General features: G+C 45.1%; 1 protein-coding gene and 1 long non-coding RNA gene across 8 annotated transcripts in view; one reads left to right on the top strand and one right to left on the bottom strand.

The window, feature by feature from the left end:
• The window catches only part of tet3 (tet methylcytosine dioxygenase 3), a 57,330-nt gene that overhangs the window by 17,233 nt on the left and 20,327 nt on the right, over positions 1 to 19,770 (top strand). For 3 of the 7 annotated variants that reach the window (XM_037779151.1, XM_037779150.1, XM_037779153.1), the window contains one exon: positions 15,683 to 18,617. In XM_037779151.1, coding sequence (XP_037635079.1) covers positions 15,683 to 18,617 — 2,935 coding nt within the window. Of the gene's footprint in view, positions 1 to 6,235; positions 6,585 to 8,509; positions 8,952 to 10,263; positions 10,697 to 11,770; positions 12,019 to 15,682; positions 18,618 to 19,770 lie in introns of those variants that run through there. The other 4 variants (XM_037779152.1, XM_037779155.1, XM_037779154.1 and 1 more) reach the window with 4 other exon arrangements.
• On the bottom strand, positions 2,578 to 4,310 carry LOC119493663. The gene is made up of 2 exons (XR_005208010.1): positions 3,851 to 4,310; positions 2,578 to 3,155 (listed from the first exon to the last, which is right to left on the bottom strand). It is a non-coding gene; the product is annotated as an uncharacterized LOC119493663 (long non-coding RNA).

Genomic DNA, 19,770 nt, shown 5'->3' with positions numbered 1-19,770 from the left:
TCTCCAGCGAACACACAAGCTCATTATATTAGCCCTGATATCATCGCGGGGTGGAAATAAAGGTCCATTAGACATCTTTAGCATCTGCCTTCCCATCCGAGTCGCCCCGCTTCGGAAGCCGACTATATTAAACTTTATCTCCAAGCCGCCGGTGAGCCGAGGCGCCTCAGTGATGAAGTGGCGGCGTCCTCAGTTTAAAGCGTCCCACGCTGCCCGCTGATTGGTGCCAGAGCCAGGCATGTGTAGATACAAGAGACCAGGGAGAGGAGGAGGGAGGGAGGAGGAGGAGGAACCCTACGCGCTGGCTCAGGAGCCAGGGGGGCCGTCCTTCTTCTCCTAGGTTCTGGAGTCAAATGAGGTAAAGGGAGTAAAAGTTAGTGGGTCACGCATGCGTACGTGTTTGATTGTCGGGCGTAGTAACCTGTGGTGTACGGCCGCTGAGAGCTGCTGTTCTACAGCTTGCCGAGTCGGGGCACGCTTGTGTGTTTATGTGGAAAAGGAAGTTTGAGCGGCGATGCTTCACAGAGAAAGGATTTATTGAGCACCAAACAAGCTACATAATAATCTTGTGATGTCCTCTCCAAGTAGAAGAAAGAGAGCTTTGATTTGCACTTGCCTGCAAGCATAGTGAAATATTTCAGCGTTGTTAACCAAGGTATGACACAAGGAATTTTATGCCGGCAGATACATTCAGCTGCATCACCACAGTGATGAAATATAGGTTAGTCAATCAGTTTCAAATGTCGTGAATGGCTTTAGCTCAGTGACATACTCGGACTTACCTCTAAGCCTGCTTTAATCCCCGTCCATGTGTAGACAGTCTCTTTATCTACAAGGTATATCCGACCATCTGGGAAGTTGCAGGGGGAAAAAAATATCCCCGAACTGTCCATTCGTGAGAAGAGCTGCAGACTGTGTTTAAAAAGGTTGTGTTCTCTGCCTCTGTGGCTTTTTCTGAGCTCCTGTTTGTAGAGGGTCACGGTCATTGGCGGAATGTTTATCTCGTGAGCAGGGCACTATTTTTTGACAATTTTAATAAGTAGTTATACAGTATTTTCAGGACCAACAAACCAGCTCCAAGATGTCGGGACATGTAAACATTGCGTGACAGTAAAGATGGTTAAAAGCGAGTCGGCCAGGTGACACTCTCAGTGATTTATTTTCACTTTTGCTGTTCAGGAAGCAAAACTGAATTAAGCAGTTTACCACGACATGTGACAAGACAGACAGACAGACTGCACTCGCGTGATTTTTTTTTTTTTTGTTTTTCACGCCCATACACAGGATTTCCTCTTTCTACATGAGACGTACTTCACACAGCACCACTGGTGGGAAAGAGTCAAAAGCAGAGTAGAAACACTCAAAACCACCAAGTGCGTGACGGCAGATGGAACGTTTGGTAATCATATGTTGAGCCTCGCGTGGAATCCCCAGCCTCGTTCGCAAAGGGTTAACGCTGACCTAGTTTCCGTGGCAACACTGAATGTCTGATGACATCATCGCTTTAATTTTAGCTCAAGTCCGGCATCCAAGGTTGGTCACATGACTAGCTAGCCGGCACCACATGTGTGTATTTGTGTAGTGAGTGGTTCGGTGTAGACTCAGGAAGTGGAGGGTTTGACATCACCTCTTCCATTCAGCGCTGGCTTTCGATGTACTGTATTTACTGCTCTGTAAGGTTTCCATTCAGTCAGTATAGAATTACAGCTCCGTTTCCCATAATGCCTCGACACGCAACCAGTGATCTAATGGCTGATTAGGATGTGACATACAGTCAACAACGATACCAGTAGTCAGGGTTTTTGGTTCTCAAGATGCCACAGATCTTCCTTTTCATCTCGGAGTCATGTTGTCATGGTCTCGCTTTGGTTTCGACTTCAACTCAAATGTTGTTAGATGATGAATGAAAGACAAATCCATTTCTCCTATAATATTCCTTGTTTAAGGATACAGGATATAAAATATAAACAAATATTAATTTTCTGTCCAGAAAATGTATTCTGTGTCCCTCACTTGGTGGCACTGCTGTATCTTTACAGAATTTCCCATCAGCCTGATATAGTACTGATTATATGAATTAAGTTCAAGGAAAAAGGGTCTGGACAATATATCAATATTATATCAATATCGTAATAGGAGACTAGATATATTACGGTTTTGGATATCGTAATATGGCACAAGGGTTGTGTTCTCCTGGTTTTTAAAGCTGCGTTACAGTAAAGTGATGTATTTTTCCTGAACTTACCAGACTGTTCTAGGTGTTGCCTTTACCCTCTTAGTCATTATATCCACATCACTGATGATTATCAAAAGTGTCGTTGTGTAAATATTTTGTGAAAACACCAATAGTCAGCCCTACAGTATCGTTGCAGTATCGATATTGAGGTATTTGGTAAAAAAATATTGTGATATTTGATTTTCTTCATATCACTCAGCCCTAAGGTGAACCACTGTCTGCAAGTTAAATTGGTGACTGACTACATTTAACCATTTAACCTCGACTGCAACCCTGTTTGCAAACTCAGGGACACTGAACAACTCTTATATCTACATGAGTAGAGAGTGGTTGTCACTTCCTTTAATGGTTAACTATTTTATCAAAGGATTTGAAAACATCTCATCCTGTAAATCCTCATGGGATTCCAGGTGACATTTTAATGTACATAGTCACCAACAATTGCGTCACTTGCATGCAGTCATTAATATATAGGGACTCAGGTCAGGTTTTCATCTCTAATTAATGACAATTAGCAGATTTTGGTCTGCGCACTGTCTGTCCCGCTACGCTGCTTATACTCCGACATGTGCACAGTAAACATGACTTGACTCTTGAGTCCTGGTCTGGATCAATACCCTGCATGGCACAGACGAGTTGTGGTCGGTGGCTTGTTGGCATCAGCGATTGGTATCGGTGTTTGATGTCGGAGGGAGGTTGTCGGCCGCCTGGTGCCGCAGTTAATAAAAAATGAATGGATAGAGGAGGGGGGAGGAGCCCTCAGCTGTTGCTCGAGCTCTTTAACTCTCACCTCCCTGGTGGCTGCTCTGCCGTTCCCACCAGGCACCCACTTCATACAATCCTGAATCCCACTGCTGCCCCGACGCTGCCAGGTTTTATGTAACACAGCGCCACAGCTGTTGGGAGTTTTCATCACACACTATTGGAACAAGTACATGAAAATATTGATTTCTGAAACGACGGAAGAATATTCATGTGAATTCAGTGGAGGTATCCAAAAAAAAAAAGGTGGAGGATTGGACTGTAATGTTAAGACAAGGCATACAACTGGTAGTAGTCCAGAAATGCATGGCATGCACTCAGTTCTGAAAAAACTCACATTAAAAAGGACAAAACATCACCCAGCCATCATCTTCTATTTGAATGATTAAAAATACATTTGATTGTAAATCAGGATGATTTAGTGTATGCAAAGCACTATATGGCTTCATAGCGCACAGCCGAGTACTGTCCCTTTAAGCCCGGCTACGCCTGACTTGAACATATGGGAAGCTAATCTTAGCCCGAGTCCTGAGAGAGAGAGACAAGGCTGGCAACCAGCCACTGTGCAGAGCTGAGGAAGGTTTCTCTGGCTTTCTGTTTTTCTCTCTCAAGTCTGAGCAATTTCTAATTTCAAACCCCATAACATCATCTCCAAAAAGTCATCATCACATAATCATTCAGACTGTGATGTGTTTCACCTTAAAGAACATTGCTTGCGTATTTTTATACAACTGTTTTTCTGTTAATGATTCCATCATTGTCCAATTAGATTTGACCGCTCAGCTCTTTTTCATAACTTTGCACACATTAGCCTGGCAGGTAGTGTTCTTTTATTGTTATTTTTTTACTCACTTGTTTTCCATCCACCTCCCCTTCTGTCTGTTGTCCACTCTCTTTGTCTCAGACCCCCAAACCATATCCTATATATTGATTACATTCTTCTCCTTTATTTTCATGCCCCTAAACCTCAGGCACAAAGAGCTGCCTCTTAAAAACAGCGCCCCCTCCTCTTCCTCCTCCTCCTCCTCCTCGTTATTTTTTAGCAGCTCCACCCTGCCCAACAGCCCCCCCCACCCATCATCACCACCTTTCCATTTTTTCTCTCTCTCTCCTCCCTCCCAAACCACTCCTCCCTTTCTCTTTGTGCGGAGTGCTGAAGAGGGTTAGGGGGTGGGGGGGCGGGGTAGGCCTTCCCCAGCTGGGCTATTCGTGCCGACTTGCACGTGCCGAAAGTCAGGAGGTATGACTCAAACTGGATACCCTACACTCAGCACTACGATCTACACCCAAACACACCCCTGAACCCAACACCATCCTGCCTGGGAGCGTGTCGAGGGTGGGGTGGAGGGGGGGGGGCAGATGGCAATGAAAGCAAAGACAAAGAGAGAGAAACAGCCAAACAGACAGATGCAAGGTTGAAATAACAAGATGATGCCTAAAATATGAACTATATGTTAACAGTCTGTTACTCATTATAGACAGACTGATGGAAAGATATAGTACATTCATAGATACTAAAGGGCTGTCAATTGATTCAAATATTTAATCGCGATTAATCAAATGATTGTCCAAAGTTATCACGATTAATCACAAATTATTTTTTTTTATTTGTTCAATATGTAACTTAAAGGGAGATTTGTCAAGTATTTAATACTCATGGGAGTGGGCAAATATGCTGCTTTATGCAAATGTATGTATTTATTTATTATTGGAAATCAATTAACAACACAAAACAATGACAGATATTGTCCAGAAACCCTCACAGGTACTGCATTTAGCGTAAAACAATATGCTCAAATCATAACATGGTAAACTGCAGCCCAACAGGCAACAACAGCTGTCAGTGTGTCAGTGCGCTGACTTGACTATGACTTGCCCCAAACTGCATGTGATTATCATAAAGTGGGCATGTCTGTAAAGGGGAGACTCGTGGGTACCCATAGAACCCATTTTCATTCACATATCTTGACGTCAGAGGTCAAGGAACCCCCTTTGAAAATTGACATGACAGTTTTTCCTCGCCAAAATTTTGTGTAAGTTTGGAGCGTTATTTAGCCTCCTTCGCGACAAGCTAGTATGACATAGTTGGTACCGATGGATTCCTTAGGTTGTTCTAGTTTCATATGTTGTCAGTATCTTCACTCTCGCTTTAAAAATGACCCCGCTACAACCTAAAAATTGCAGGTTGCGTTAATGCGTTAAAGAAATTAGTAGCGTTAAAGCAAATTTGTGTGAACATGTTATAACTTTGACTACCCTAATAGACACATATACACTCTGCATATGGTTACACATTCTTACAGAGGATGTACAACAATTTTCTTTTTATCATATGCGACACAAAAATCAATCATTTTAATATCTGTTACTATATTTTGGGCTGGTTTGTTAATAAAAATACAAAACTAGGCAATAAGAATAATACACTAATCATAATAATAAGAGATTTCCAGTATTAGTCTTATTTGTTTTACCAGGCTGAACCACTTCGCGTTGCTTCTGCTCTGTTAAATATGACGTGCTCAGCCCAGCTCTGCAGCCTCTTGTCCTGCCCACCAATAAACCCAGTGACCCTCAGTGAACAATCCGATACTGTATGCACTCTAGCATGTATGTGTGTGTGTGCGGAGAGGAAATCATTAATGTGTGCCTCTCTGCATTTGTTGCCAGTGTGTGCATTTGTTTAGCATCTTTGCCTTTCTGTGTGCATGTGATGAGAAACCGGCAAGCATGCGTTCGTGGGGGCAGGAAGAGAGAAAGAAAGTGAAAGATAAAAGCGATAGAGAAAAAGAGAGGAAGAGGGGGGGAAGGAGAGAGAGAGAGAGAGAGTCACGGAGTGTGTCAGATCAGATGACCTTGATGTCATTAGACCGCTGGGCAATATGCGTTGGGGGTTGGGGGTGTACGGAGGTAGTAGATGGGAGCGAGAGGTGGAGTCAGCTGACAGGAAGAGATGGGAGGAGGGGCATGTCATGACTGTGATGTGCTCATGTGAGTTGTTGTAATGGCTGCTAGAAAAAAAGCTCCTCATTACATTAAATGACACAAATCCTCCCACTGATGATGAACTAGTGAAACTACATCGATTCTCGTAAAAAATTATTCACCCGTGGCACCCTTGAAAACAGAACAAGTTGTTCTCTATCGGCTTTTGTGCGTTTCATAAACACAGACCTCCCACTACCGATGTGCTGGTAATATTTAAAAAGAAAAAAAAGCTTGTTTCGGTACGTGAGGGTTTTATGTCAGGACTTTGTTGAGAAGAAAAGAAAAAAAAAGATGACTCAGGCTTAGTCATATGCAAACCGACCCAACACACACCGCTGAGGATGGACTTTTGTTGTCAGTCATCCCTCCTACAAACCAAGACCTTTCCTCTGCGCTGCTGAGAAACAGTGAGCGAGAGACAGAGAAGTGAGAGTGATGGAGAGAGAGAGAGAGAGAAAGAGATGGAGAGGGAAAGAGGGCGTGAAACTACTCATTTGGACAATAATTTGACTAGATTGTGAGGTGATCAATGTGAGAATTGGAGTCTCCGTTGTACCTTCATCTCTCTCTCGCAATGCCGGGTTACAGCAGGTTTACCGTAAGTGCGCAACATTCATGTTTTCTATTTCATTTTCACTAAAAAGTTACTTCAACTGTTGTTGTAGTTTCTCTTGGAGCTCTTGGTATCATTTGAAGTGAACAGTTAACTAGAACAGAAGTTAACTAGGACATGGCTACAGGCTGTATTGCCTTCCAGTTATAACGTAATCTGTCACGTTGTTCTGTTATCTGGATGAGAAGTAACCCATTGTGCTCAGGAGAGGTGATTTCAGGACAGCTCTCCGGGGCAAACGGCCTTCTATATCATCGCTGCTTATCTAAATGATCCAGTAAAGCCTCTTTTGTTTTGTCAAACACAGACAAACATGGGTTGAGGTAAACACCAGAAATGTTGAGCAATGTTTTACCTGAAATGACACCTGCTTTACGCTGGCAGTTTTGAGTCATCAGTGAGCGCGTGTTTGAATCAAGAATAGTCATACTGTGATTACGTTTTTTATTATTGTGTCATATATGTACTGTCTTGTGTTGTTTAGCATCTGCCTCACGTGTTGGCTAACAGCTGAATTTGCTATCGAGGAGGTTCTTTTTTTCTATGTTGGTGTTTTGGTTAAATTCTTTGTTTTTCTCAGCTGTGTACGTCGTGGACGGTGACGAGCTCACTCAGAGTTTTTGTTTTTACAATGAACGTTAATGTATTCTGTTGAAGTACGGCACTTTTTTCTCTAGGTCACAAGTTCCCGCTTGTGTTTCTGTTCTGTTTTCCTCGATGTTCATTTAAAAATGGCGACGGTGTCATAGCCACGTGATGTCATTCATTCATAGAATAGTCTATATTAGGGCTGTCAAAGTTAACGCGATAATAACGCGTTAAGGCAAATTTGTTTTAACACCACTAATTTCTTTAACGTATTAGCACAACTGCAGATTTTTCAGCTGACAGCTGTTGTTGCCTGTTGGGCTTGAGTTTGCCATGTTATGATTTGAGCATATTTTTGTTATGCTAAATGCAGTACCTGTGAGGGTTTCTGGACAATATTTGTCATTGTTTTATGTCGTTAACTGAGTTCTAGTAATAAATATATACATACACATTTGCATAATGCAGCATATTTGTCCACTTCCATGTTGATAAGAGTATTAAATACTTGACAAATCTCCCTTTAATGTAAATTTTGAAAAGATAAAAAAAATGTGAGATTAATTTGCGATTAATCGTGGTTAAATATTTTAATCGACAGCTGTAGTTCCCATACAACGAAATTGCATTGTCAATTACGTTTCAAGAGAAACGTGTTGTGTCCAAGATTACGTTTGTTTGTTTTTGACGTTGCTCTCTTTTAGCCTGACGGCCGTTAGCTTTGATAAATGATTTATTGTAGCAAGTGTTGAATAGTCGGCATACATTTTTTAATAAGAGTACAGCGTTAAAGGACAGAAAAAAAGTCTGTTGTGTTCAGTAGTTCTTTAAAATGAGGAACTGTGCGCGGAGGAGAGCATGTGATTCAGGGGTTAAGCTGAGTCTTGGGCTCGAAATGCTGTGTCATTGCAACCGGGGGAGTGAGCGAGCGAGCACCAGCGAGTCGGGGTGAATGAAAGAGCATGTTTTCGAGTGTCCGTTGGTGTGTGTCGTTGGTGATAGTAGAGAGTGGGCACATGTGTCAGATGACACATGTGCCCACCCAGCGGTGGGAGGCAAGCGTCCTGGTGGGAGACACTGATGACGACGGTGACGATGCAGCTACGTCATCACCACATGTTTCCTACCTCTCTCGCTCATTGCTCTCCCTCTCGCTCATTGGCACTCCCTGGTCACGTGACCTAATGCTCTACTTCTCCTCTCCTTCCCTTAGACAGTTTAGGCTGCGCTGTGTTTCTCTTTGGGATTGACGCTCATCTGTGTGTGTATATGTACGAATATGTGTGGCAACAGCGAGACAGACAGTGTACAATTTACAGGGCCAGAGAGCGGGTGCGTCAGAAAAGTGTTGGAACGGTAATGCAATAAGCTATGTCAGAAAGGAGAAACAAAACTGAGAGGCAAATCGAGAGAGGGAGGCAGAGGCACTTTGAGAAAGCCAGAGAAAATGAAAAGATCAAGAGAAACAGGGGAAAGGCTACTGAAGTTGATCCAGCCATAGCGCAGTGTAGCCGGCACACGCTCAGTAATATAAGAGAAAAATACTACGCAGGAGCTGACAGCGATCTGCATGGGGATGACGGCCATGTTCCCCACCCCCACCCTCCTCCTCCTCCTCCCGGTTAAATCTGCTCCAAAACTCCAGCAATGTTCGAGAGAGGAGAGGAGACGCCACAAGGCCGGTCAGCCAGCAAGTGGGCGAGAGGAAACATCCAGCGATCATGACAACGTTGATGATGATAATGACGCCAAGGCAGAACAACGGTGAGGAGAGAATGACAAGTGGACGATATCTGGTGGACAGGAGAGGACACAAGTCTTGCGTCCTCAGCGAACTGTAATGGGTTGATTACTTGTGGTCTTCGTTTTGGCAACAACCTAACAATCCTCTTACCGATTGTGCCCTCTTCTTCTTCATCATCATCTTCGCTCCCCTTTACAGCATCAGGCACATAATTGAGCGACTCTGCTTTCTCCTCAGACTTCCTTCTGTTGTTGTCTTCCCTGTCCTCAGTGTCCCCATCCATTCCCTTCTCTTCATCCTGCTACTCCGTCTTGCTGATGTTGAACTATCACTCGCTGTTCCCTCTCCATTGCCCCGCGTAGTTATCTCCCTCTTTTACCTCTGTTGTAATCATATCGCCAATCGTTCTTCCATTTATTTTCTCCCCCCGTGTAGGTGAGTGAGTTGATGTTATAGAGTCGAGGAACGATTGTATATCAAGCGAACCTCAGCTTCCTTCAGTCAGAACCTTCCACCTCATATGCATCCTTTTGGATCTTGGAGGAAAGGCTAGCAAGACCGCCAGCAAGCCCGCTCCCTCTTCATCTACCAACCTTTCTCTGTCTCGTGCATGCAGCCTCGCTAGAGGATCTATTATCAGCCACAGGTGTAAGATTGAAGCTTTTCATTTCAAGCGAGGAACGGGAAACCGATCCGAACGTGGATGTGGAAGAAATTGGAGATCGAAGAACCATTATCGGTGGCTTCTCCTTTGGCCCAGGGCTGAGCCGAATCTAGACGCTCAAAACATGGAACGAAATCTCCGTAAGGAAAACCAGGCACAAACAAGCATAAACATGACGTTGCTTCCCTCTGCTCCTTTCTTCTTTTTCCTGTTGATGCCGTTGTGAGTTGAGATTGTGTATTCGCTTGGCAGCCACCGGTTCGCCTCTTGCACTCGAAAGCAGAGAAGCTCTGTCATAGCCGAAATTGCCAGCGCTGGGCTTTTGTGGATAAACAGAACACACAACATAGCCTTATATGTAGCATCATCAAATGCAGGAGAGCAAGTAGTGCTGAAGGGCGTGGATAGAGACAGAAAGGTTTTCTCATTGGTAAGAGCTCTGCTGTACTGTGCTGTTTCCTAGGCTGCCGCTACTAGCGACTATCCCCCACAGCTCTCTCTGCTTCTGCTCACTGCACACTCCTCCATTCCATCGTACGTGCCCGCTGTGGCTCAGATAATGGCCTCTCGCTCTGCACACACTGAAGAGAGAGAGAGGAGAGGAGATGGAGGGAGAGGCTGCGCGAGAGGGAGGGGAATGGAGGGAGGGAGGGAGGGAGGGAGAGAGAAGGGGGGGGGGAAGGTGGGGGCTGCGAAGAGAAGCCGACTGCATGTGTAGCCGAGAGAAAGAAAGAGGATATTGAAAAAGGGAAGGGAGGAGCAGACAGAGATAATGAGAAAGGAAAAAGGAGAGAACAGAAAACGTCGGCCATAAGAAGAGGCGAGAGAGAAATGAGAAACGTGTGTGCCGTGCTGGGGGGAGGTGTGTTGTGTGTGTGTGGCTGGTCGTGTGTGCGTGCGTGAATGCACGCATGTGTATTTCGGCGCTCACTCTGTCTGTGCGCCGCACAGACTGGAAGAAATAAAAAAGGAATACAACCCAACAAGGCCGGATTGCTTGTGGGGCTGCTGTGCCGGCAAAGCAAGTCTCATGCTCCTCTCTGTGTCCTCTTCTGCTTTGTGCTCTCCGACCGGCATCTCCGTCTGGACGTCTAGGACCATGTAAGTATGTGTCGCCGGTCCTCGGGCTCTCAACCGGCTTCATATTGTCAGGGTGTCTTGCTTCATGTTCCTGCTCGGCACGGCAGCAAAGGAAGGGGTGGGGGGAAGAAGGAGGAGGACAAGAGGGAGGATGGGGGGGTGTTGTGTATCTGGGATTTAGGTTCAGCTGTCTACTCACAAGCTGAACTTAACCCCTCACCACCACCACTACTAGTATCATTACAGGCTTTGTTCCCTCCCTCTAGTTTTTCTTTTTTTTGCAGTGTCAGTGTTAGGCTTATGTTGTTTAAAGGTCTCCTAGACTCAAGTGTCTGGTCTAACAGGGTTTGCGAGATCTGATCCGGTTAGGTGTGTTGTTTTTGGACGCGCTTCTTGGTGTGTGTCAAGCAATGTACAAATGTGTTTGTGTGTGAAATAGAGCGACACAGTTAGAGAGAAGACAGAGATAAACTCCTGGCAAGAGAGTATAGGCTCTGTCACGGTGTAAATATTTGTCAAAGCACGTGGTCTACCCCGCATAGGTGTATAAAGTGCTGCAGGTGCGAGCGCAGCATTTCCATCCTGGACCGGCATGTAGACTCACAAAAAAAGAAGTCAATCCAGGTGAATCAATGCTCCGATCATATGAGGATTCAAAGAACTCTTTATTTTTTACGTGCGGTGCGGTATTTGTTATCTGCACCGGCAAAAGTGGAGTGAAGATTGGTGGCTCTAAGTGCGGCAGCTTGAGGTGCTTTAAAAACCCACGTGACTTGTGTCTGGCAGTGTTTCGTACGCAACTGTGAGAAAGAGGAAAAGAGAGTGTCAGTGTGACTGATGTACTTGATTGTGGGATGTTAGGTTGTGCAGTGTTGCAGTCACTCTGTTTCAACACACTGCAGTTCTCATAACTGCCGTGCACAGTTAGCCTCCCCCCACCCCCTCCTCTTCCTCTTTCCCGTCTGATGCCACTGAGACATGGGGCCTCTCACGTATTGCATGCCGGCTGTTCACTGCCACCCCCGACACCCCCCCACCCCCTCCAACCCCACACCACCTCTCACCAATACCAACGCCACCCCCCTGGAACCCCCAACAGACACCCGGCGCAGAAGGTAGATTCAAAAGACCCGAGCATACTGCCTGTCCAGTAATTAGCCACTTCAAAGGCTCATTTCAATAATATTCAAATGATGGGGAAGCTGGACGTCAGGCTCACTTCTACTGTCATACGCTGACGGATCTACAAACAGAAGCCATGTTCTTTTCTTTTTTTTTTAATCCTCTGAATCAGGAACTAGTTCACATGTATGTTGGGGTGTGAGACCGTCAGCTAGCCTGAGGTTAGTTTGTGTGAGGAATTACTTATTTCTCCATCGCTCAATCTTAGTTTTGTTGTGTCTTCTGTCAGGGGAAGGATTGTACTTGCAACCAGAATTTTGATGCATGGAAGTGTCCTTTTACAGTTAAGGCTAGTGTACAATGCAGGTGCATGTTTGGGGGGATGTTGTCTGTTCATAGTACACACAGGTTGAAGACTTTGACACTAAAAAGGTTAGTTGGCTTCTATCTAAACATGCATTTTAGAGTGAGTCTCCACATTGTTTTTCTTCTCACAAGGGCTATTAGATAAGTTGGAATACACTGTTCAGCCACAACATGAACTCTGTCAATGATTTCTGAGCCTGCCCTTGGATTATCTTTGTTTGCTGGTGCTCTCTAGACTCATTTGATTATAATCTGTGAGGGAGCTAACCTGGGCTGAATACTGTTAACAAGTAACATGTCAGGATTCAGGTGAATAAGAGCACCATAGTTGGTTGGCTTCAACACATACATCAAAGATAATTCCGATTAGTAGTCATTTAGACAAATGTAGCAATTGCTTTTTAATTGTCTACACCTATTTTTTTTACACTATGTGGTGAAACTCACCCCTTGGGGCTGAATGCTTTGAAAATGTCATTTGACACAAGTCCAAATGATGTGTTTGCAGTTTTCAGAGTAACTTGCGGTGGGCCAACTGTTCCAATTCTGACTCAGAGAGGAAGTAAGATATGTGGCTGCACTTATCAGCTCCTGATACCAACTGTCTGAGAAGGTCTTTAAACCTCCTAAAATGACAAAACACATACTGTAAGAAGCAATCCCTCCCGTATTTTGACTCTTGGACGGCACGTTTAGGAAATACTTCTACATTTCACGTATACGCTCTATGCTGGGATGCAATGACTGCAGTTTAAAAAAATGAGCATCTGTAACAACAGTCCATCTAAAACAAAGTTACCGTGTTACTTTTCCAGCCAAAGGTGGGTTCATTTATAGAGCAGGCGGTAATATCAGGAGCAGTCAGTTGTTGCTCATGTTTTGCTCTACAAATCACTGATACGAAATATTTATTTGCAAGCATCATTCAAAAAACTAAGTGTTTGTCAGACCAAAACAGTTAATGCAGTACAGTACAGTACATGGGGCCAAACTTCTCAAAGAAGAACTCCTGTTTCACCATCAAAAAGATATTATTCTTTTGACGAATTGTATTTCTCAAGATTACACGTTTTACTAATGTATAGTAAATTAAAACGAGGATTAGAGTCAAGCCCACAAAGCTGTTCCTTGTGCTCTTTACATCCCACCTGTGCAAGGGGATTTGAACTAAATGACCACCTGATCGACTGATACATTGACATTACCGGAGCCCTAGTGCTGTCACTAGTGGGGCTAAAATTCTTGTGGTATTTAAAGGTCCCATATTGTTAAAAGTGAGATTTTCATGTCTTTTATATTATAAAGCAGATTTAAGTGATATATAAATACTGTGAAAGTATCAAAACACTCAATCCACAGATAAATACACATAGCCCGTAATCAGAAACTGTGCATTTGAAACAAGCCGTTAGGATTTCTGTCCATTTGTGATGTCACAAATCTACAATATTTAGACAATTTCACAGTTTTAAATGTAAACATTCTAAATGTGTCCCAGTTTATTTCTGGTTGCAGTGTATGTGAATGACATCAGCTGACAGGAAGTAAACATGGACCCAAGCTGTTTCCTAGCAACGCAATTCTGTTGCCATTCCGTTGAAATGCACTAAAACGGAGCGTTTCTGATAGAGGGTGAATACAGGTATATTCAGACAGAAAGTATGAGGAAAATAATGTATTGTTTGAACATTAAAGCATGTAAACATGTTCTAGTAGAAACCCAAAATACAAACATGAACCTGATGATGAGCATGATATGTCCCCTTTAATGAAAGTCAATATATCTGTATTTCTGCAAAATGTTTGCCATACTTGTAGCTTGCACTGTTTCTGGAACCAGTTCTGCAAAATACTGCAAAACTTGTTAATCTACAGTATTCCCATTACTCATCTGGAACATCCCAGAGGGTGTCTCCTGCTCTGTCGTTTCGGCCGGCTACGGTTTGTTTTGTTTTTTTGACGGTTATGGAACGAATATGATGTCACGTTACGCAAACTACAACAATAAAAGCGGTTACCTTCTACCATTAAAAAAAAATTGATTTCAAAATCTTAAAAAAAAAATTGCGATACATACAGTAGGTCAATTATTATTATTTATTTTTTTCCCACCCCCAGTCTTTTGACTAGTGAGGAAAGGCGTGCATGTCAAGTCAATGAATATTTCCTTCACTTTCCTCACCGCATCAATTTCTCATGTGGCGATCTCTCAACAGAAGCTCTCCGGTAGTTCAGCCAGGCACAGAAGTAGTTTTATGGTCACAGGCACAGTGACAAGTGACCATTCTGTCTGCATCCACCAACTTGGAGCTTTGCATCTTCACTGTTACGCCACTGCTTTGCTTTCGGCCATTTATCTCTTATCACCTTCCTCCTTTTATTAGTCAATTTTGAGTGTTTCATCAAATACGTGCTCATGTTCATCAAATGTTGTGTATCTCAGGCTCTACTGGGGGTTTGCTCAGATTGTTTGAGAGCATCACACGAGCAGAGCCACGTCGCCAAACTTCAATGTAATGACTTTTACCAACCAGGGCAGTATGGTTCTTGTTCGGTTGGCTTTGTATCTTAGATGCTGTCTATTACAGATGATCTTAGCATGACATACAAGTCTTCAGATATTCAGGTCAGATTAAGTTTGCCATTTAAGGTCTTGTTTTGGTTGAACATTTCTTGGGTTTGTGATAATATCTCCAGTGAATGAGACTTGCACTTGCACACTTTCAGACAGTTTAGCTGCAGTATGTTTTTGTTTCTCTGGAACATTTCTAAAATATCTTGATTTGTTTCACTTACTAATTGTGTTCTTGAAATAAAATATCTATCTATCTATATCTGATTCTTCTTCTCTACTTAAGAACTAGCTGTGTAGTTTTTAATAAATGACAAAAGCTTTTGGAAGTGGACTTTTTTTGACCTCACAGTAATTTTGTGTATTGTATTTAGTTTTCTTCACTCCTCAGTGTGTATTTAATACCCCACCTCTGTCACACACCGAGTCTCCCAACACCAAGAGTGACATGTTTTAACTCCCAACGGCCTGCTTTGCATAGCCCAACTGATCTGGAGCACAGCGTCCATTTATAAACGACACTGAAACTACAGTATGTCACATGACCTGTAACTTGCTTGACAAAACACTTTATGTCTGTTATGAAAACACTCCACGGAAGCAATAGTTAATGCAGTTTTCCTTAGCCCTTCTGACCTGACCCTGCAGCACTGTATGTTCTGTTTGTGTAAGAGGTGAGAGGGAAACCCTGGATAAGAACTAGGGACAAAGGAATGGAGTCTGATATTACTTTGATGATTGTTATTTATGACTCTGTCAAGTTATTCTTGGATTACAGATAAAAGAGAAAACACCAATTTATTTTATTACAGCGATTATTAAAGGCACATCTGGTTATTATTCAAAATTCTGCCTAATGTACAGTATATAATGTTGTTTTGCATATTGGTCCTGGATTAATTGGATTCTTATAATCTAACTAACCTCGCTTCATGTTTGTCTTTCAGACTGTTTGCGAAGTCACTTCAGTGGATGGCCCCAGAAGTGGAGGCCAGATGGAAATTGGGTCACATGACCGCCTCCAGGAAGGCGCGCTGAGCCTGGAACTGGCCAATGGGGTGAATCGCTACCCTAATGATGATTCAACATCGATGGAAACAGAGCAGCAGAGGGCGGGAAGCGTGCCTCCAAGGCCGTGCTGGGTGTCAGGACATGGCAAGGTCAGTGACACCCAACAACAGCAACCATGTTGGACCAGCAGCAGCGGTGCAACCCCCGGAGAACCTGTCCACCACGCAGACATGGAGGATGCCCACAATCTGGTGGCTTTTTCTGCTATTGCTGGCTCCTTGCCTCGTTCTTCCTCCTCTTCCTGCCTCGTGCAGCCTAACACAGCCCAGCTGTATGGGAAGTTCACCAAGGAGATGGGTACTGAGGGGGCTCAGGGCCATCTCTCTGCAGGAGCTCCTGAGGGAAGCTTCCAAACTCCAAAAGACCTGAACAGTCTACAGACAGCACTGAGCCAAGCCAAACATGGACACAAGCCCCCTAACTGCAACTGTGACGGGCCCGACTGTCCAGACTACCTTGAGTGGCTGGAGAAGAAGATCAAGTTGGCAACCAGTGAGGATCAAGGTACTTGCAAGATGGCTGATGCTCCCCCACACTTACAGCCTCACCTGCAGCAAACCCATTTGCAGCATCACCCTCAGCTCTACCCCCAGATGAACGGTGGCCACCGTCTGTCCGCTTCATACCCCCAGCAGCAACAGGGAAGTCAAGGCCCTCACCCAGACCATGTGCCCTGCCCCAAACCCCCAATTCCCTGCTCTCCACAGGTGCTCTCCATAGCCAAGGAAAAGAACATCAGTCTTCAGACAGCCATTGCCATCGAAGCCCTGACCCAGTTATCTGGTACTGGTCCGCAAGCTGCCGGCTCTCCAGGTCAAGTTCCATACAACAATAACCTCCATCACCACCAACATACCCAGAACCTCCCATCTCAGCCCCCCAATGGCACCAGCTTGATCCCGTCCTCTCCCGGCACCCACTCATCTTCCTCACGCTCTCAATCCGTCCCTCCAGGACTACACACCATTCAGCAGGCCCCAGTGTCCTGTGAGCACCACAGGCCTCAATCCCAGGGCCAGCCACCCCATGCTACCCCTCTCCCATCCTCTACCTCTCCCTTCCCAGGTCAGGGAAAACATCCAGCCGTCAGCCCTAATCTCCAGCAGTGGCAGCAGGGCTCAGGCAGAGGCTCTGAACAGAGGAACCCATGGATGTGCATAAAGTCTGAGCCCCAGTCTCACTACGCTGCTGCCCCTCACAGCAGCTCAGACCCCATGTCAGAGCTCAAACAGCTGCTCGGTGACACCAGTGGCAAGTTCAGCAATGCTCATTTCAAGCTTCCAGTCCCACATCAGATCGGCTTGAACCAGAATGGAGGTATCCAGGCCCAGGACAACCCAGCATTGGCCAGGATAAAGCAAGAACCAGACTCTGGTGAACACTACCATCACACTGCCTCCATGGGACATTATGGCATGGCTAATGGTCAGCAGCAGGGTCAGCACTACCCTGGCCCTCCCCTGTCTCCTGGTCAAGCAGCCATCAGCCACTCCACTCAGGCAGCTTTGCAACAGCACCTTCACTACAAGAGGAACCTCTTCTCTAACCACTCCCCTGGCTTTGGAGCACCAGGTCCTCGTGCACCTCTGGCTTGTCAAAACTTGAAAAAATGGTGGCCACAGATGGAGGCAGGAGGTTTGGCACATCTGTCCATCAAACAGGAACCTAAGGAACCCAAGAAGAGAAAAAACAGCCAAGGATCTCCTGTCATAAAAGCTATGAGTGGGATGCTTGCAGTCCCTCCCCTGCCCAAACCCAAACAGATAATCATCAAGAAAACCAAGCAGAAAGCCTCCATGCCAACCTTCCTGCCTCAGTCTCAGATCGCCGTACAAAAACCACCAGTCCTCATGATGGACAGAGCCCCGGCCCTGACCAGCCTGCAACCAGGTTCCCTCCCCTCTCTGCCCCTCCACAGTAACTCCACTCAGGCTGCTGCTGCAGGCCTCCCTGCCCCAGCCCAATCTCAGGTATCCATATCCAACTCCTCAATGACTCCCCCTTCCACTGTTTCTGCTTTGTCAGAAAACACTCCAGCCCTCATGGGCCCTCTGCCCCCACCTGTGGACCCTGTAGCCCATGCTAAGTCAGAGGGAGTGAGCAGCCTGGCCTCCAGTAACACCAGCACCACCACACCTGTGACCTCCACATCTCCATCCAGCACCTCACAGTTACAGAATGTCATCAACATTGACCCGAAGTATGAAGAACTGATCCGCCAGTTTGAGGCCGAATTTGGGGACTCAGCCCCAGATGCACCTGCCAGTCAGCCCATGGAGGAGAATGCTACAGCCCCTCAGCCGAAGAATCTGTCCCAGACCAGTCCTCAGGACCTCAGTCCCACATCATCTTCCACCTCCCAGTCGGCTCCCTTGATTCGCGCCACTCAAGCCAACTCCACACCTTGTCCAGATGATCAGGAGATGGAAGTTAGCAAGGATGAGTCAGAGACCCGAAGTGAAGCAACCTTGAACCAGGCATCCACAGAAAGCCCCATGAGGGATGTCTCTCTGCATCATCAGGCCATGCCGGACAAGCAGCATCAGCCCAGCGTGTTAGAGGATAAGTTCCACATGCCGTGTTCCCCTCTTCCCAAACGCATGAAGATCGAAACCTCGGGTGATATAACAGTGCTTTCCACCACATGCTATTCTGGGGAGGACACGCCCACTAAGGACAGTCTGCCTTCTTCTCCATCTCTCAGAGGCTTCCTAGAGTCTCCTCTGCGCTACCTGGACACCCCCACCAAGACCTTGCTGAATACTCCTTCCAAGGATCTGCAGGCGGAGTTCCCCACCTGCACCTGTGTGGGTAAGTCGGCGTGTTGGTGTCTGTCTATGGTTCCAGGGGGATGAGGTTGCTGTCCATCAACATGCTGTATTAGCACTTTTCAGACAAGTATAAATAGTAGTATCAATATTATCACACCACTCCAAACATGGATCTCAGTCTGAGTGGAGATAAATTGTTTAAGTACAGTAAATCTAACCAATTTCTTTGTAGCAACAAAGGAGCATGCATATTGTGCAGGGAAGAATCTTTTGGGAAGCATTTTCTAAATCTGGAAATGTTCATATTTTACTCTTAGCTTGAGCTAAACATGAATGAATCCTTTACTCTACTTATTGAACTACACATGTCCACCATTCGATTTTTCAGTCCCTCTCTGCTTCAGCTTCTCTGTCTGGACACTTGTCGAGTGTGTCCAGGAATGTTTGTGTTGCCAGGGTGTGTGTGGCTGTGACCATCCAGACTGCGACAGTGTGAGGCACTAAAGGCAGCGGGCAGGAACAATAGCAGTGGTGGCAGAAGGAGCCTTTTGTGTGGGTTTGGGTCTGGCAGGCAAGCAGAACAGAGCCTTCATTAGACAGAAAGGGGTTTAGTCCCATAGTTTGCCTAGTACCCCTGCTCAGGTTAACAGAGTAGGTGGTCCTACAGTAGAAATCTATGGAAATGTATTAATCATATTATATACGACATATTTAAAATAAATAAGAAAATAACAGGCGAATGCACCCTTCAATACACCCACGTATTTTTAGTGTAAATGGTCTTCATTATTTAAAAAGATGCAGCCTGTCTGTCCTTTCAGTCATTAATTAATGGCTCAGGATATTACTGCTGCAGCTATACTGTGGGTAACAGTTCATTAACTTGAATAAAGAAACTGACTAATGAAAGATTTTGTTCTCAGAGAAGCTATGAAGAAATTGCCACCATTTTCTTGCAGTTGCTGAGTGTTAGCTGTAGGGCTATGAAGGGTTAAGGCCTGGTAAATAGACCCTTGCTGTCCCTAAACATTGAAGAGGGTGCACACACACAGCAGGGGCAGAGCAGCTGCAGTGAAACACTTGCTAGCTGTGTGTTGTTACTAAGAGTAAAGACCAGCAGACAATAAGTCTCCATAGTAAAGCCTTGGTTACACACTGCCCTGTCAACTCCCTGTAGCACAACACTGCACTGG

This window comes from Sebastes umbrosus, chromosome 8, assembly GCF_015220745.1.
Source record: "Sebastes umbrosus isolate fSebUmb1 chromosome 8, fSebUmb1.pri, whole genome shotgun sequence".
Lineage (NCBI taxonomy): Eukaryota > Metazoa > Chordata > Actinopteri > Perciformes > Sebastidae > Sebastes > Sebastes umbrosus.
The sequence above is the reverse complement of the archived record's forward strand: the minus strand, read 5'-3'. Positions and strand labels throughout refer to the sequence as shown.